The 15569-nt window shown below is 69.4% G+C and overlaps 12 protein-coding genes across 12 annotated transcripts; 5 read left to right on the top strand and 7 right to left on the bottom strand.

The window, feature by feature from the left end:
* Positions 1-135: 135 nt before the first annotated feature.
* Positions 136-1898, bottom strand: V1510DRAFT_403597 (PIG-X; the record flags this gene model as incomplete). Its single annotated transcript, XM_066932178.1, has 2 exons — positions 136-1692; positions 1725-1898. The coding sequence occupies 2 exons, from the start codon at positions 1896-1898 to the stop codon at positions 136-138; spliced, it is 1731 nt and encodes a 576-aa protein (XP_066788353.1).
* A 99-nt stretch (positions 1899-1997) lies between these two features.
* Positions 1998-3679, top strand: V1510DRAFT_395707 (uncharacterized protein). Its single transcript, XM_066931870.1, has 3 exons — positions 1998-2125; positions 2154-2939; positions 2969-3679. Exons 2-3 carry the CDS (start codon positions 2154-2156, stop codon positions 3650-3652), a joined length of 1470 nt encoding a protein of 489 aa, XP_066788354.1. The 5' UTR covers positions 1998-2125; the 3' UTR covers positions 3653-3679.
* Positions 3634-4782, bottom strand: V1510DRAFT_418385 (5'-AMP-activated protein kinase beta subunit, interation domain-containing protein). Its single transcript, XM_066934106.1, has one exon. It carries the CDS (start codon positions 4745-4747, stop codon positions 3722-3724), a length of 1026 nt encoding a protein of 341 aa, XP_066788355.1. The 5' UTR covers positions 4748-4782; the 3' UTR covers positions 3634-3721.
* Positions 4783-5178: 396 nt separating this feature from the next.
* On the top strand, positions 5179-6732 carry V1510DRAFT_418387 (uncharacterized protein). Its single transcript, XM_066934107.1, has one exon. The coding sequence runs from the start codon at positions 5337-5339 to the stop codon at positions 6537-6539; it is 1203 nt and encodes a 400-aa protein (XP_066788356.1). The 5' UTR covers positions 5179-5336; the 3' UTR covers positions 6540-6732.
* Positions 6593-7778, bottom strand: V1510DRAFT_418388 (uncharacterized protein). Its single transcript, XM_066934108.1, has one exon. The coding sequence runs from the start codon at positions 7762-7764 to the stop codon at positions 6730-6732; it is 1035 nt and encodes a 344-aa protein (XP_066788357.1). The 5' UTR covers positions 7765-7778; the 3' UTR covers positions 6593-6729.
* Positions 7779-8810, bottom strand: V1510DRAFT_418389 (Sedlin). Its single transcript, XM_066934109.1, has 3 exons — positions 8688-8810; positions 8222-8372; positions 7779-8191 (listed from the first exon to the last, which is right to left on the bottom strand). The coding sequence occupies exons 1-3, from the start codon at positions 8781-8783 to the stop codon at positions 8013-8015; spliced, it is 426 nt and encodes a 141-aa protein (XP_066788358.1). The 5' UTR covers positions 8784-8810; the 3' UTR covers positions 7779-8012.
* Positions 8811-8879: 69 nt separating this feature from the next.
* V1510DRAFT_445525 (Tim17/Tim22/Tim23/Pmp24 family-domain-containing protein) lies at positions 8880-9692 on the top strand. Its single transcript, XM_066935705.1, has one exon. The coding sequence runs from the start codon at positions 9001-9003 to the stop codon at positions 9601-9603; it is 603 nt and encodes a 200-aa protein (XP_066788359.1). The 5' UTR covers positions 8880-9000; the 3' UTR covers positions 9604-9692.
* On the bottom strand, positions 9648-10470 carry V1510DRAFT_379556 (uncharacterized protein). Its single transcript, XM_066931619.1, has 3 exons — positions 10067-10470; positions 9864-10027; positions 9648-9833 (listed from the first exon to the last, which is right to left on the bottom strand). Exons 1-3 carry the CDS (start codon positions 10257-10259, stop codon positions 9690-9692), a joined length of 501 nt encoding a protein of 166 aa, XP_066788360.1. The 5' UTR covers positions 10260-10470; the 3' UTR covers positions 9648-9689.
* Positions 10471-10534: 64 nt separating this feature from the next.
* Positions 10535-11495, top strand: V1510DRAFT_395723 (bifunctional purine biosynthesis protein purH; the record flags this gene model as incomplete). Its single annotated transcript, XM_066931871.1, has 2 exons — positions 10535-10703; positions 10735-11495. 2 exons carry the CDS (start codon positions 10535-10537, stop codon positions 11493-11495), a joined length of 930 nt encoding a protein of 309 aa, XP_066788361.1.
* A 9-nt stretch (positions 11496-11504) lies between these two features.
* Positions 11505-12582, bottom strand: V1510DRAFT_366651 (inositol-pentakisphosphate 2-kinase; the record flags this gene model as incomplete). The annotated part of the gene is made up of 2 exons (XM_066931278.1): positions 11505-12452; positions 12508-12582. The coding sequence occupies 2 exons, from the start codon at positions 12580-12582 to the stop codon at positions 11505-11507; spliced, it is 1023 nt and encodes a 340-aa protein (XP_066788362.1).
* Positions 12583-12781: 199 nt separating this feature from the next.
* On the bottom strand, positions 12782-13700 carry V1510DRAFT_161108 (putative Prefoldin subunit 1). Its single transcript, XM_066930355.1, has 3 exons — positions 13408-13700; positions 13217-13377; positions 12782-13166 (listed from the first exon to the last, which is right to left on the bottom strand). Exons 1-3 carry the CDS (start codon positions 13435-13437, stop codon positions 13004-13006), a joined length of 354 nt encoding a protein of 117 aa, XP_066788363.1. The 5' UTR covers positions 13438-13700; the 3' UTR covers positions 12782-13003.
* On the top strand, positions 13698-15530 carry V1510DRAFT_418401 (kinase-like domain-containing protein). The gene is made up of 4 exons (XM_066934110.1): positions 13698-14096; positions 14236-14332; positions 14380-15127; positions 15159-15530. Exons 1-4 carry the CDS (start codon positions 13941-13943, stop codon positions 15319-15321), a joined length of 1164 nt encoding a protein of 387 aa, XP_066788364.1. The 5' UTR covers positions 13698-13940; the 3' UTR covers positions 15322-15530.
* Positions 15531-15569: the final 39 nt, after the last annotated feature.

The following is a 15569-nucleotide window of genomic DNA, read 5'->3' on the forward strand; positions in this document are numbered from 1 at the left end:
GCATCCGCCGCCCGGTGTCCGGCGCAAGGCCCCCCCCCCCCCGGGGGGGGGGGGGGCCGGGGGCGCGGGGGGGGGGGGGGCGCGGCACCGCGCCGCACGCCGCGCGGCTGAGTCTTCCGGCCAGTGTATTGCTACCTACTCCGCCGCCGGCAGCGCCCGTGACCGCAGCTCCATGCCCGACGCCGCGACCGACGCGCCCGTGTGCTTCGGCGACGCGGCCCGGCGCCGCGGGGTCGCCGGCTCGGGCTTGGCGTCCTTGCGGCCCTTGGCCTTCTTCGGCGCCGGCTTGGTGATGCCGCCGTCGCGGCGCCAGCCGCACGCGGTCTTGTAGAAGATCCAGAAGCAGCCAAACACAATGACCACGACGGTCACGGGCTGGACCCAGCGGTACGTCTCCAGCGGGACGACCGGGATGCGCAGCTCGGACGTCAGGTGCGTCGGCTCGGCCGCGGTCGACGCGTTCAGGTTCGGCGTCAGGTAGTGGAACGTCGTGCCCGCGTCGAAGAAGCGCTCGACGCCCAGCGGGCTCGACTCGAACGGGTTCTTGCGCAGGCGGTCCTCGGACACGGCCGCCGGGCAGGCCCAGAACAGCACCGGCCACGGCACCTCGTGCGTGACCACGGAGGTGTTCCAGTCCGGCACCTCGTAGCGCGAGTGCATGGGGATCTCGAGCTCCATGTACTCGAGGCCCGGCCGCAGCGGGATCGGCGGCGGGCGCGGCGACGGCAGCACCTCGAGCAGGACCGAGCTGCCCCAGCCGTCGACCATCCACACGGGCACCTCGAGGTCGGTCTCGCCCCAGATGCCCACGACGCGCTGCACGCCGCCGGCCTTGGCGTCGGCCAGGTCCGACAGCTGGTACTTGTCCACAAACAGGAAGTTGGGCAGCGTGTAGTACGCGTGCAGCTTGCAGGCGGCCTTGGTCGACGCCGCCGGCACGACGTCGCCGTCCTCGGTGAACTCGAGCGCGTCCTCGAGGTCGACGTCGGCGTAGGCCACGTCCGGCGGCGCGAAGTCGCCCGCGATCTTGGTGACGTGCTTCGGGTGCAGGCCGTACGGCTTGCGGAAGTCCGCGCGGTACACCGTCTGCCGCGCCGCAGCGCGGTGCCGCGGCGTGAAGTCGATCATCGTCGGCGTGAACTGCTCGGTCTCGCCCACGACGGCGAGGATGCCGCCCAGCGTGACGTCCGTGTCGTCGCTGTCGGCCAGCCGGCCGAGCACGCCGACCTCGACGCGGCTGCCCGCCGCCGGCACGATCTTCTCGGACCAGTTGCCGTGCGCCCAGTAGGCCTCGACCACGATCTTGTCGCGGAACCGCGCGTCCGTCGTCTGCCGGTCCACCGACACCGTCCACGAGTCGGCCGAGGCCAGGCCTGCGGCCGCCGTCCGGCACGCCTCGTCCGCGCAGTACGTGCCCGCGACGTGCGCCGCAAACACGCTGCCGTCGGTGTTGGCCGTCTGCAGGTAGTGCCCGAACGGCAGCCGGATGAACGACGCCTCGCCCACGCACGCCGCCGACGGCTGCACGTTCTGCTTGATCCACGCGCAGATGCGCGCCCAGTCGGCCTCGCCCGTCGTCTCCAGCCACACGTGCGTGCCGCGCGGGGCCAGGCGCTCGAACGGCGCCGCCCGCGCAAAGTTCTCGCTCCGCGACAGCTCGATCTTGACGTTCTTCAGCCCGGCCAGCGAGTCCTGCGGTCAGCACAGCGCGCGCACACACGCACCTCCGTGGCCAGCGCATCCGCCGGCAGAATTGCCCGGCTGTGCCGCGCGCCCGGCACGTCCACGAGGTCGAGCGAGTCCTTCTGGAGCGCCAGCGTCTCCGGGACGTGCCGGAAGTTGCTGGCGACGATGAACGTGTGCCGCTCGCGCGTCCGCGGCTCTGCTAGGGTCGCCATCTCGGTGATCACACTGCCCGGCGACGCGTGATGGAAGGCGCTGGGGGGATGGCTGGTGCTGACGCGATGGCGGCCTGGCGGGTGGAGAGCTGTGTTGGGGTGAAGTGGCCGGCTCCCACACAAAAATTTCGCAGATCGACCGGCGGTCAGAGAGACCGACAGCGCCCACAGCAGAACGCAGCAGCACAGCCGCAGACGGCTGCAGCAGAGCGCACAGAGAGAGAGAGGTAGGGGCCGGGTGGGCGCGCTGACCAGATGACCGCAGACGCCATGGCGCTGGATCAATTCGCCGAGCGATCGGACCGGTTCATGGCCTGGCTGGCCGCGCACGACGGCTTCCGGGTCTCGGACAAGATCGCGCTGGTGGACATGCGCGCGGAGAAGCAGGGCCGGGCCGTGGTGGCGGCCGCGGACGTGGCCGAGGGCGAGGTGCTGTTTTCGCTGCCGCGGACGGCGCTGCTGACGGTGGAAAACAGCGGGCTGGCGGCGCGGATCCCGGAGCTGGCGGGGCTGGGCGCGTGGGTCGCGTTGATCGTGGCCATGCTGGCCGAGTCGGGGCCGGGCTCGCGGTGGGCGCCGTACTTTGACGTGCTGCCGACCGAGTTCACGCTGCCGATGTTCTGGACGGACGCGGAGCTGGCCGAGCTGGCGGGCACGACCGTGCTGGACAAGATCGGCAAGGACGAGGCCGAGGAGACGTACCGGAGCGTGGTGGCGCCGCTGGTGGCGCGGCACGCGGACGTGTTTGCGGGCGTGGACACGAGCCTGGCGGCGTTCCACCGCATGGGCTCGCTGATTCTGTCGTACAGCTTTGATCTGGAGCGCAACCCGGGCGGGGAGGAGGAGGAGGTTGCGGAGGAGGCCGAGGCCGAGGAGGAGGCCGAGGAGGAGGCCGAGGAAGACGCCGAGGCCGGCGCCGGGGCCGCCGGCCCGCCGCCCGCCGAGGCCGCCAGCGACGCCGGCGACGACGACGAGGCCGACTTCATCAAGGCCATGGTCCCCCTCGCCGACATGCTCAACGGCGACTCGGACCTGAACAACGTAAGTCCCGGGCGGACGCGCTGACGCAGGCCAAACTGTTCTACACGCCGACCAACCTCGAGATGCGGGCGATCGCGCCCATCCCGGCGGGCGCGCAGGTCTACAACACGTACGGCGACCTGCCGAACGCCGACCTCCTCCGGCGCTACGGCTACGTGCGGCCCGGCAAGACGGCCAACGACGTGGTCGAGATCGGCGCCGACGCGATCCTCAAGATCGCCGGGGCCGAGCTCAACGAGGCCAACCTCCAGAAGCGCATCGACTTCCTCACCGACGTCGGCGAGGCCAACGACGAGTACATCCTCGACGAGACGTACGAGCTCGCGTGCGAGTCGCCGGCGGTGCCGCTCGAGGCGCTGCTGCTGACGTACGTCCTGCAGCTGTCGGCGCCCGAGTTCCGGGCGCTCAAAAAGGCCGAGCCGACGGCGCTGTTCGAGGTCCCCCGCCGGGCGCTCAAGACCGAGGCCGCGCAGGAGGCGTGGCTGCAGATCCTGGCGGCCAAGGCGGCCGAGTACCCGACCGACATCGTGACGGACGAGAACCTGCGGTTCGACACGGCGCTCGGCTTCAACGTGCACAACGCGATCGAGGTGCGGCTCTCGGAAAAGCGCATCCTCGACCGCGCCGCGCGCGCGGTGCGCGACTGGAAGCTCGCCGCCGGCAAGAAGCGCAAGGCCGCGGCCGGCAGCCGGCCGGCCAAGCGTGTGCGGTAGTAAATTCTTTTGTACATGCGCTCTAGGGAATGTCTGGCGCCGGGCGCGGCCCGTGCGATGCAGCCGCGCCTACAGCGGCGCGTAGAGGATCTGGGTGACGTACTTGCGGGCGTACCGGCTGACGCTGGCGACGGCCAGCACGTTGTGCTTGATGCTCGTCGTCGCCAGGTGGTTGAGCACGACGTGGTTCGGGATCGGCAGCACGCTGCTGTCGTCCTTCTCGGTCCAGTTGTTGTTCAGGATCACTGTCTCGAGGTGCGGCGGCAGGAACGGCGGCGCCGGGTACTCGTCCGACACGTACTTGTCCGTCACCTCCGGGTTGGTGAAGATCTCCGGGATCTCGCTCGTGTACTCGAGCGGCGGCACCTCGCCCACGTCGTCCTCGTACTTGTCGTCCTCGATCACGCCCTCGCGCTCGAGCGCGGGCATGTCGTCCTCCGGGAAGACCTCGATGTAGTTGACCAGGTTGCCCATCGAGTCCGTCGCCGTGGGCAGCATGTCCGAGCACCGCAGCTCGTTGTCGACCACGAACCGGATCCGGTGCGTGCCCGGCAGCAGGTTCAGCACCACCGAGAACTCGTCCCCGGCCCGCGTGAGCTTGATCATCTTGCGCCAGCCCGTGAACGTGCCCGTGACGTACACCTTGCGCCCGCCGTGCACCCAGCTGATCAGCGTCGGCACCGTCTTCTCGCTCGTGGCCCCGTACTTGAAGTCGATCTCCTCGCCGGACATCATCTTGGACACGGGCTTGCCCTCTGGGCTCTTGCCCTTGTCGCCCTCGTCGCTGGGCTCGGTGATCTTGAGGTTCCGCAACGCCTCGCTGTCGTCGTCGTCGTCGTCGTACCCGCTGCCGCCGTAGAAGCTCTTGGAGTGGTCCGCCGACGACTCGTAGTGCTGTGCGGTGGGCTGTGAGTCCAGCGAGTCGAACGACGGCGCCTCCATGATCGATTTGATGGCCTTGGGGTGCTGCGTCCGCGGCTCCTGCTGGTCGCCGTGGTCGTGCGTGTCCGACGAGAACGTGGACGACGTGTCGTCGATGCCATGGCGCTCCGCGTGCGCGTCGGCCGGCCGCTCCTGCGAGGCTGAGTTACCCATGGTGCGGCGGATGGATGGTCGGGGGGATGGCTGACGATCTGCGAGATGGTGGTGCGGTGACGGTGCGGCGGCGGCGGTGTGGCGCTGTGCTCAGCCACATTGTGGCGCAGCCCGCGGCTGGCTGCCTGCGGCGGTGCTCAGCCGCACCGGGTGCGGCTCCGGCTCGCCTGCGCGGGCGCGGCGCTCGGCGGGAGCCGTACGAGGCTCGCGCGGGTGCCCGGAGGCGGCGCGGTAGAGGCGGCCGCCGCGCGGCGGGCGCGCCGATCCGAGCCGCATTCTGTGCGGCTCACCCGCGCCCCCGGCGCAGCCAGCACCCACGGGCCGGCCGCTCGGCGCGGCCCGGCGGCGGAGGTGGCGCACGCTGCGTGGCGCACAGACCCGCGGGGCACCGTATGGCGCGGGTCGCCGCGACCCGCTGTGACGATCCGCAGGTCACCGTTTACGGACACGCGTCACCGCCGCGGACTCATGACCGCGCCCCAGCACTTTGCGGGCAAATTTTCACAGACGCGCCGCCCACACCGCCTTGATCTAGGGCCTGCCATCCAGCCCCCGTTGCCGCCTGCTGCGGCGATTTGCAGATCATACTATGGCCTCTCTCTTCGGTCAATTGTTCTCGCTGGCCACCGGCCTGCTCTTTGAGCCCTACAAGCTGGGGTTCCGGCTGACGGGCGCGGCGCTGGCGCCCGTCGTGCCGCTGGCGCAGTTTGCGCGCTCCGTCGTCACCGCCGTGGTGTTTCCGCGCGCGCTGACGAACGCGGCCGGCTCGCTCTACCTGTTTGCATTCACGGCGACGGTGATCGGGATCGCCGCCGGCGTGACCGTCGCGCTGGCGTACCGCTCCATGGAGCTTGTGCTGGACATGCTGATGCCAGACAAGCGCGAGAAGAAGGCGGCTGCGCGCCGCCACGGGCCGCTGTTTGCGCGCGCGATCCCGCCGGCCGTGGCCGCGGGCACCGTGCTACGCAGCGGCCGCCACCCTGAGCGCCAGGTCGTGTGCGTGGACGACGCGGACACGGCCGACAGCGGCAGCTTCTGCGACGTGTCGACGTACGACGACGGCGACCGGCCGCTGCTGCGGATCGCGATCCCGTCGCCGACGCTGTCGTCGTCGTCGTCGTCGCTGTCGCAGCTGTACGCGCTGCCGGAGACGATCCTGGAGGAGGAGGAAGCCACGGAGGAGCCGGCGCGGCCGGCGGGCGAGCGCACGCAGCCGCCGCTGCTGGAGACTGGGCCGGAGGACGCATCGGAGGCCGCGTCGGACCTCGTCGTCGAGATCTCTGCCGAGCCGGCGTTCGACCCGGCCGACTTCGGCGACGCGTTTGTGGACGCGCCCGGCGAGCCGCTCGCCGCAGACACCGCCGAAGCGGCCGTACTGGCGCCCGCCGGGCCCGACGAGGAGACGTTCATGCTGGCGCGCGAGCCCGAGGACGTGGTCATGGCCGAGCTGTCCACGGACGAGGACGAGCTGCAGCTGCTCGCCGGCCGGCGTTTCTCGTCCACGCCCGCGGCCACGCCCGACACGTCGCTCGACACGTCGCTCGACACGGTCATCGCCGACGTCCGCGCGGACGGCGAGAACGTGGCGCCGCGCGAGACGTCATACCGCAGCGGGCTGATCGCCCAGCCCAAGCCCGAGGTCTTCCAGTCGCCGGCCAAGCCGTCGCCGCCGGCCAAGCACCGCAAGGCGTCCAAGCACAAGTCCAAGCACTCGCGGGCCAAGAAACTGACGGCGCAGGACGGCAACACGTCGCGGCCAAAGCGCGTCAAGTTCGTCGACGCGTCGTCCTAGGCTACGAATTCACGACACTCTCTCTGTACTTTATGGGTGTATATATCGGAGGGTACTCAAAAGCAGGTTTGGCTGGAGTTTGCTGGTTTTGCGGATTTACACGAAAAGTTACACGATGTCCATGGCCGGCAGGGCCTGTTAGCTAGTTGCTCATTGCTCGCGCGGCGCGCGGAATAAATTGCATTGCGATCTAGACAGCGACGCCGTACTTGGCGCAGACGGCGTCGACCTCGGCCAGCAGCGACGCGCGCTCGGCGTCGTCGACCCAGGACATGGTGATGGCGTCGCGGGCGATCTTGACCCACTCGGCCACGCACAGGCCCATCTCCTTCTCGACGGCCTCGTAGTTCTCGTCGATGTAGGTGCTGCCAAAGTACGAGGGGTCGTCCGAGTTGAAGCAGATCATGACGCCGGCGTCGAGGTACTGGCGGATGGGCGAGTAGGGGATCGACTTGGTGACCTTGAGCAGCACGTTCGAGATCGGGCACATGGTCACGCCGATCTTCTTGTCGGCCAGCAGCTTGACGACGGCGGGGTCGGAGCGCATGCCGATGCCGTGGTCGCAGCGCTCGATGCCGAGGATCTCCACCGACTGGCGCACAAAGTCGGGCGGGCCCTCCTCGCCGGCGTGGGACGTGATGCGGAAGCCGTTGTCCTTGGCGAACTGGAAGACCTCGGTGTAGAGCGTGGGCGGGTAGCCGATCTCGGTCGAGCACATGCCGACGCCCTTGATGTACTGCTTGAACGGCAGCGCGGCCTTGAGCGTGTCCATCATGTTGGCGACGTCGTAGTGGCGCAGGAGGCACAGGATCAGCTCGGACGTGATGCCGAACTCCTTGAGGCCGAGCTCGCAGCCCTCGGTCAGGCCCATGACGATGTCCTCCATCTTGACGCCGCGGACGGTGTGCTCCTGCGGCTCGAAGAAGAGCTCGGCGTGGCGCAGGTTCGTGACCGACACGCGCTTGAAGTACGCGTACGCCAGGTCCTTGAAGTCCGCGTGCGTGCACAGCACCTTGTGGCCCTCGTAGTACAGGTCGAGGAACGACTGCAGCGACGTGAAGTTGCACTTCTCGCGGATCTCCTCCGGCGACGCGAACGGCACCTTGAGCCCGTTGCGGCCGGCAATCTCAAAGAGCAGCTCGGGCTCGAGCGAGCCCTCGAGGTGCATGTGCAGCTCGACCTTGGGCAGCGCCTGGATGAACTCGAGCTTCGTGGCGGTGTCCATTGCGTCTTCTACTTACAGTGACTCAATTGCGGGCCCGGCGCCCTTTAAGAGGCCGTTGGCGCCAACCGCCGGCCCGCCGGCGACTGGGCCCGGGAGCTTATCGCCCCGCGCCCGGCGCCATGTTATCGGGCCCGGGCCTGGAACGGCAAGGCGCGCTGTCACCGGACACGTGACTGCGGGTCGCCGCCGTAGCGCACGCCGGGTAGCGCGCCGCACGCCGAGCCGCACGCGCCGCACGCGCCGGGTAATCACAGGTACTTCTTCGCCAGCAGCCGCACGCGGTGGTCGAACGTCTGGCTCTTGATCGGCTGCCCGACCGTGTAGAACGGCGACATGATGCGCTTCACGTACAGATCGTACAGGTCCATGAAGAACTGCCGGATGCTCTCCTCCGAGCGCGACTCGTGCAGGAGCAGGAATTTGATGTCTGCGTCAGCCAGCCCCGCCGCCCACTTACTGCCGGCCGTGATGAATGCAGAGACGAAGTAGTTGTAGAACCGGTCGATGACCTTCATGTACATCGGGCTGGAGATCCACTGGACCTCTTCGACGATGTCCAGCGACGAGTGCACGATGAACGGGTTGAGCTGCTTCATGTCCTGCGAGAACTGGCCGTCAGCGTCTGTGCCTGGGGCCTGCGCGGAGCAGGCTGCGCAGGGCGGCCGGCAGGATGCCGCAGCCGGCTCGGGGGCCGGTTGCTGGCCGCCGCAGCCGGCGCCTGCGGCCACGCGGCCGTGCGGCTATATGCCTGCGGCTATATGCTTGGCCGCAGGACACCGCCTCCGACTGAGTCGCTGGCGCCGCCCACCGCCCCACGAGCCTCCGGTAGCGTCTCCGGCGGCCGCGGTGTCTTGCGGCGACGGCGGTGCCTGCGCGGCCGCCGCCGCGTCGCAGTCGCGCCGCGCGCCGTGCGGCTCACTCACCTTGGACGTGCCGTCGCCGCCCTGCCGGAACGTGCCAAACTCGAGCTCGTAAATCGCATTGTCGCCCGGCCCGATCAGCGTCAGATAAAACGACATTCCGGCGGTCGGTGCGGTGTCGCGTCTGGGGCGGAGGCCGCGGCTGCGTAGACAAACACTGGAACGGACCCTAACCCCGCAAATTTTTCAGGACTCGTCAGAAGCAAACAGAACCCAGCGCAGGAGCAACCCGCACGCACAGCAGCAGCGCGCACGGCAGAATTGCAGGCTTCCCCGGCACCAGCGCGAACTAGATCTCCTCTCACACACTCACACCATGTCGTGGCTTCTCGGTAACCGGCAGGGCGCGCAGACCGCGCCGAACCAGCGCAACGACCAGGACCTCGAGGTGTCGTCGTTCCTGTCGCAGCCGCTGGACGCGGCGTCGCTGCACCCGCTCTCGGGCCTGGATCAGGGCCTGGAGTTCCTCGACCTGGAGGACGAGGTGCTCAACGACCTGCCCGGCTCGCGGTCGGCGCTGCCGTCGCGCGGCTGGACGGACGATCTGTGCTACGGCACCGGCGCAGTCTACCTGGCGGGCCTGGGCCTGGGCGGCGCGTACGGCGCGGTGGAGGGCCTGCGCACGGCCCCGGCGGACGCGCCGTCGCGCATCAAGGTCAACAGCATCCTCAACGCGGTCACGCGCCGCGGCCCGTTCCTGGGCAACTCGGCCGGCGTGCTCGCCATGACGTACAACGGCATCAACTCGCTGCTGGGCTACTACCGCGGCTACCACGACGACTACAACAGCGTGGCGGCCGGCCTGCTCGCCGGCGCCGTCTTCCGCTCGACCCGCGGCCTGAAGCCGATGGCCATCTCGAGCGGCCTGATGGGCGGCGCCGCGGCCTCGTGGTGCCTGATCAAGCGCACGCTCGTCTAGGCCGCGCGGACGGCATCGAGACGATAGACGCATTCGCCAGTACATATCCACACATCTCCTGTACATTTACTCTATATCTGTCTTGATTACGTCTTCACAGACTGCCGCGTGCGCCGCCGCTCGCGGCGGTTCTGCGGCTCGGTCTCGGCCGCGGCCGCCGGCGCCGGCGCGCCCTTGCCGAGCAGCGGGCTGGCCAAGCCGAACGCCTTGTAGCCGGCGTAGACCGGGATCTGCGTCAGCGCGCCCAGGCGCCCACTTACCACCGCGTACAGCCACCACACCACGTTGCGGCCGACCACGATCGCCAGCACGTCGATGATGAACGTCACGTAGACCACGTCCCACATGGCCTCGGTCAGCCCAGCCTGGGCCAGGTTCTCGCCGGGGTTGACGAGCGACCCGTTGGCCGCGTACTTCGGCCGGCCTGCGGTCAGCGCGCCCGTGCCGCCCGCCAGCTACTCACCCATCCGCTCGAGCATTGTCTCGATGATCCACGCCGGCAGCGACAGGAACAGAAACGGCTTGATGGTCGCCGGCCGCGACAGGAAAAAGTACGACAGCACGTATAGCGTGTTGAGCGCGAGCGAGACCTTGTGCAGCAGCGCGAGCGCCTCGACGTTGGCCGTCGCCTGCTTCTTGGAGGATGCGTTCGCCATTGCTTGCGTCGTTCAATGGGGAGGAGATGGGAGTCGTCGTCGTCGGCGTAGTCGATCACGAAATCGCCGCCCCGGTCGATTTGCGACGGGCCCGGCCACGCGGCGCCATGCGCGGCCGGCAGCCGGGCCGCGCACGCGGCGGGCCACGGCCCGGGGTGGGGCCGCGGCGCGCGGCGGGGGGCGGCCGGGGTGCGTGCGCCGCACGGCGTGCGGCTCATTCGCCCTAACCCCCGGCCATTATCCGCCGCCGCCGGCCGCCGTCGCGCCCAATGTCGATGCGACTGACCAACTCACAGTCGTCGCGGATCGGCCGTGCCGGCAAGCGCAAGCGCGACGTCGCCGGCGTCGACGTGATCTACCCCGAGCCCACCGAGGAGGACGCAGAGAGCCCGCGCAAGCGCCCCCAGACCCGGCTCGAGGTCATCGATTACTCGGTCGCGATCGGTACGGCGGACGGGCGCGGCTGCTGACGCAGATGGCGAGATGGACGAGCTGACCGACGTCGAGGTCGGCATCCCGATCGTGCTCTCGCGCATGTGGGACGAGGTCCCGGAGACGGGCGCGCGGCTCGGCCGAACCGGCGTGGCCGACATAAACACGTTCCGGGTGTCGCTGCCCAAGGTGATCACGGTCGCCCAGCTGCACGCGCTGTACCCGCACGACCCGACGTTCGTGGACCGCGAGCTGCGCGAGTGCGAGGCGGGCGGCCGCGTGCGTCGGTTCGTGGTCAACTCCGGCGGCGACCTGATCATGCTGGCCGACGAGTACCACCGCAAGCTGGCGCAGTCGATCGAGGGCGCAGGCGAGCACGCAGGCGTGCTTCGCCGGTTCGCGCAGCTTGTGCGCGAGCGGCCGGCCGACACGCGGCTGAGCGCCGACGACCTCGAGCGCGGCGGGATCGACCGCGCCGAGGCGTCGGCCGTGCTGGCCGCAGGGTACCTGGTGCTGTCCGGCCAGCCGGACGCGTACTACGTGTCGGTGCCCAACATCGGGTCGTTTCTCAAGCTGCTGACGCGGCTGCGCACGTGGATCGTCCGCCACCTCGGGCGCAGCCAGTGGAAGGAGCTGCTCGAGAAGATGCTGGTCGAGCGGTGGGTGGGCGGCGTCAAGGCGCGGTGGCACGACTTCCGCGGCGTGCGGCTCGAGTGGGCGCTCATGGCGCTCAAGGGCGAGGGCTACATCGAGCCGTTTGGCACGCCGGCGGGCCGCGCGTGGAAGCTCACGGGCAAGAGGTAGAATGCATAGCTACGGCCGGCAGGGCGGGAACGCCTCGTCGACCGTCGTGTACCAGCCGCCGTCGATCAGCTCGCGCTCGACCGACTGCCAGTACGCCAGCCGGTGGTCGGCGCGCTTGATGTCGAGGTCGGCCAGCTTGTGGTCGGCCGCGTAGGCCTGGCCGTCGACGACGGCGACCAGGCGGCCGGGCCGGGCGTCCGTCGCCGGCGCGATGCGCACAAACAGCGTGCAGTCGCGCACGGCCATGGCCAGCTGCAGCGCGGCCACGTCCTCGGGCGCGTGGGTGAAGAGCGAGACGCCCTTGGCGACCTGCACCGCCCGCAGCGCCGGGATGATCTCGCTCTGGCGCAGCACGGCCGCGACGACCGCGCGCAGCGCCGCTGCCGAGAACCCAGCGACGTCGTCGACCGCGTCCGGCACAATCGCGCGCGTCACGCTGGCCTCGTTGGCGGCCATGTCGTTCAGGCTGAGTGGGCAGAACCGGCTCGACCGCGCCTTGGGCTTGTCGCCGCTGTGGCGCATGCGGTAGAGCGCGCACGTGCGGCAGTACCGCCAGTTGGCGGGCGCGTCCGGCGACTGCACCAGCCACTTGGGCTTGAACTCGATCATGGCGCTGCCGTCCGCCGGCGACAGCGACAGCGACGCCACCTTGGACGCGATGCGGTGGTGCTCGCCCTCGGCGGCCACCGGCAGCATGCTCTCGACGAGCAGCGCGTGTGTCTCGCCCTCGTCCAGGTACAGGCCCGCGCGCTTGGGGTCGCGGCGGCCGTCGTCATCGTGCGCCCGCAGCTCGGCGTTGATCGACGTCAGCACGGCCGGCGGGATGGGCACGAGCTGCATGTCGACGATGGCGCCGGTCGGCAGCAGCGGCTTGAGCGTCTCGATGAACGCATAGAGATCGGCTGCGGACGCCTGCTGCGCGGCGCCGGTCTTGCGGAACCGAGCGAGATAGTCCGGCTAGAGGTCAGCGGGGTCTCTAAGGTCGTGCGCCACATGGCGGCCGCGCGCTTACGTTCTCGGCCATACGGTAGATCACATTGGCGCCGCCCTCGGCGTGGAACGCCAGCGTGGCCTCGTCCAGGTTCATGGTGCTGGGGTGTCTTGGGACCTGGCAGCGCTTTTGGCGCTGGCTGGCTCCTAGCGGGGTGGTGGCTGCGGCGGTGCAGACAGCGCGGACGGTTGGCGGTGCAGGCAGTGCAGGCAGAACAGGCAGCGCGGGCATCACAGGCAGCGCGGGCAGCACAGGCAGCGCGGGCATGCAGGCAGCGTGAGCGGCCCGCGCGAGCACGCGCAGCCAGCGGCCGTGGCACGCTCCGACGCCACTCGCAGAGACCAGGCAGCGGTCCGGACTGGCTACAGGCTCCCGGGCTGCGCGTCACGGGATGCGTCCGGCGCACGGACAGGCGGCCTAATGCGTTTTCCAAATGCGCTATGTACATGAAACAGAGTCAGCCGCAGCGGGCATCAGCCAATTGGCAGGCCGGCTGCGGCGCCGATCCGGCGGCGGCTCACGCCCGACGGCCCAGCACCTCTTCCAGGCTTTTCTTGGCATTGTTGTACGTCGTCTCCAGGTAGTTGAGTTTCTTGGACAGCTGCGTGATGGCGTCCTCGGCGTCCTTCTTCTCCTTCTTGAGCTTGTCGAGCTGGCTGCCGACCGGGACCTTCATGAACCTGGGGGTCAGCCCGGCGACCGAGACAGCGTGCGCCGCGCCGCTACTCACATCTTGCCCACGCCCTCCCACACGGTGTCGGTGACGCCGTCGAGCTGGCTCAGCCGGAGCTCGGCCAGCCGAATGTCGCGGCGCTTCTGATCAATCTGCTGCTTGACGCCGTTCAGCTCGAGCTGAGACTGCACGGCGCGGGTCTCGATCTCCTCGAGCACCTGGCGTCAGCGGGCCCGCACGACACTCACCTTCTGCAGGGCCTCAGGCGGGATGGACATTGTGTTGCGTGGTGCTTGCGCGTCGGCGAAGTTTTCTGCGCGCGGCGGGTCACGGGTCACGGATCACGGGTCACGCCGCGCTAGAGGCCCCGCCGTGGCGGCGGGCGGCGGACCTGCGCCAGGCAGGCGTGCGTAGCCGCGCCGCACTTGTGCAGGAGCGCAGCGGGCTCTAGGCGCCGCACGGTAACGTGTCAATTATTAGCTAAGATTCTGGCGGGGTTACCTAAGCCCTTAATTAAAATGCGCTATGGAGCGCCTGGTCGCGCGTCAGCCACGTCCGCCCCCCGGCAGCTGCACCCGCCTCGTTTGTTGTCCGACCACCGTTTCGACACCCGCATCGTCGCCCGTCGTCGAGTCGCCAGCCCGTTTGGATTGTTGGGGCGCGTGCCCAATTTGGCAGAGTCACGGAGCCCACGCCAGCCGCCGTGCGTCCACTCCTGTTTTCACACCTCCCGCCTGTCTCGTGTAACATCCTGCTTCACCCCGTGCGACCACTGCCCGCCATGGCCGGTCCGAAATACCTGCCGCAGTTTGCGATTCCGCTGCAGGACGCCGACGCGCAGATAGCCAGCACGCGGCGGCTGCTCGAGGAGATATTTCCGTCGTGGGGAAGCGCCCACATAGACGTGATATCCGTCAAGGGCGGCATCACGAATTGCGTAAGTGCGCGCGGCAGGCCGGCGCCCGCCCGCCGGGCCGCCGGCGCGCGGCGGTGCCGGCCCGGCCGGCTGGGCCCGCGCCAGAGCGCTGCGGCTGGCCCAGGGGCCTCGGTGCGGAGAAGCTAACGGTCACGCGCAGCTCCTCAAGGGCGTCCACCGCGCCAACACGCCGGACGAGCAGGCCGTGCTCGTGCGCGCGTACGGCCGCGGCACCGACACGATCATCGACCGCAACCGTAAGTGCGCCCGGCCCGGGCGGCGCGCCCGCGGAGCTGACCCACAGGCGAGTTCTGCACGCACATCCACCTCCACACACACGGCCTCGCGCCGCCGCTGTACGGCAAGTTCAAGAACGGCCTGGTCTATGGCTTCATCGCCGGCCGCTCGGTGGACTACCACGAGCTGTCGGACCCGGCGCTGATGGTCGGCGTTGCGCGCGGTCTGGCCGAGTGGCACTCGACCCTCGACGCCACCGTCATCCGCCGGCTGATGACCGAGACCCTGGCCGGCCAGGCGCCGGGCAAGGAGCCCATCGACGACATCTGGCAGCTCTGCGGCTGGTGGATCTCGAACCTGCCGACGCCGACCAAGGAGGCCGTGGAAAACAAGGCCGCGCTCATGCGCGAGCTCGTGTGGGCCAAAAACGAGATCCAGGCCGCCGGCGGGCCCACCGTGATCTCGCACTGCGACCTGCTCAGCGGCAACATCCTCGTGCCCGACGACTGGCCCGTCGGCGGTGGCGCCGCCGGCGCGGACGTGCCCAAGGTCGCGTTCATCGACTACGAGTACGCGCTGCCGACGCCGCGCGCGTTCGACCTGGCCAACCACTTCATGGAGTGGCAGGGCTTTGACTGCGACACGTCGCTGATCCCGGCCGTCGGCGGCGACGTCATGCGCAGCTGGGGCCGGCACTACCTCGAGGGCCTGCCCGGCGACGCCGACGTCGACGAGCGCCCGCCGGTGACGGACGCCGCCGTCGACGGCCTGATGGCCGAGATCGCCGCGTGGTGGGGCATGCCCGGGTTCTACTGGTGAGTGCGTCGGCGCCAGCGCTAACGGCAGGGGCATCTGGGCCACCATCCAGGCCGTCATCTCGACGATCGACTTTGACTACAAGTCGTACGCCGATATCCGTCTGAAAGAGTACTGGCAGTGGAAGGAAAGGTACCTCGCGGCCAAGGCCGGCGCGCCCGGCGCGCCCGGCGCGCCCGCGTCCGCGCCCTGAGCGCGCCCCTCATCTTCTTCTCAACAAGAAGCGCATCTGTCACCATCTGGCTGCATGGACAGCCGCCGGCTCTGCCGGCGTCCGTCCCGTTCCTCGTCTCTGCGCCGGCGGGCCGTCGCTCGCCGCTGGCCTCTGGCCGTGTATCATCAGCATGTCTGGGTCGATTGTCGCCGCACTTTATGTATATTCAACTAAGATGGCGACCTGCATCTGCGCGCTTGGCGCGACGCGCGCGCCGCGCATCCGGC

This window comes from Dipodascopsis tothii (genome assembly GCF_038497935.1).
Source record: "Dipodascopsis tothii strain CBS 759.85 unplaced genomic scaffold V1510scaffold_19, whole genome shotgun sequence".
NCBI classification, from domain to species: Eukaryota; Fungi; Ascomycota; class Lipomycetes; order Lipomycetales; family Lipomycetaceae; genus Neoaidaea; species Neoaidaea tothii.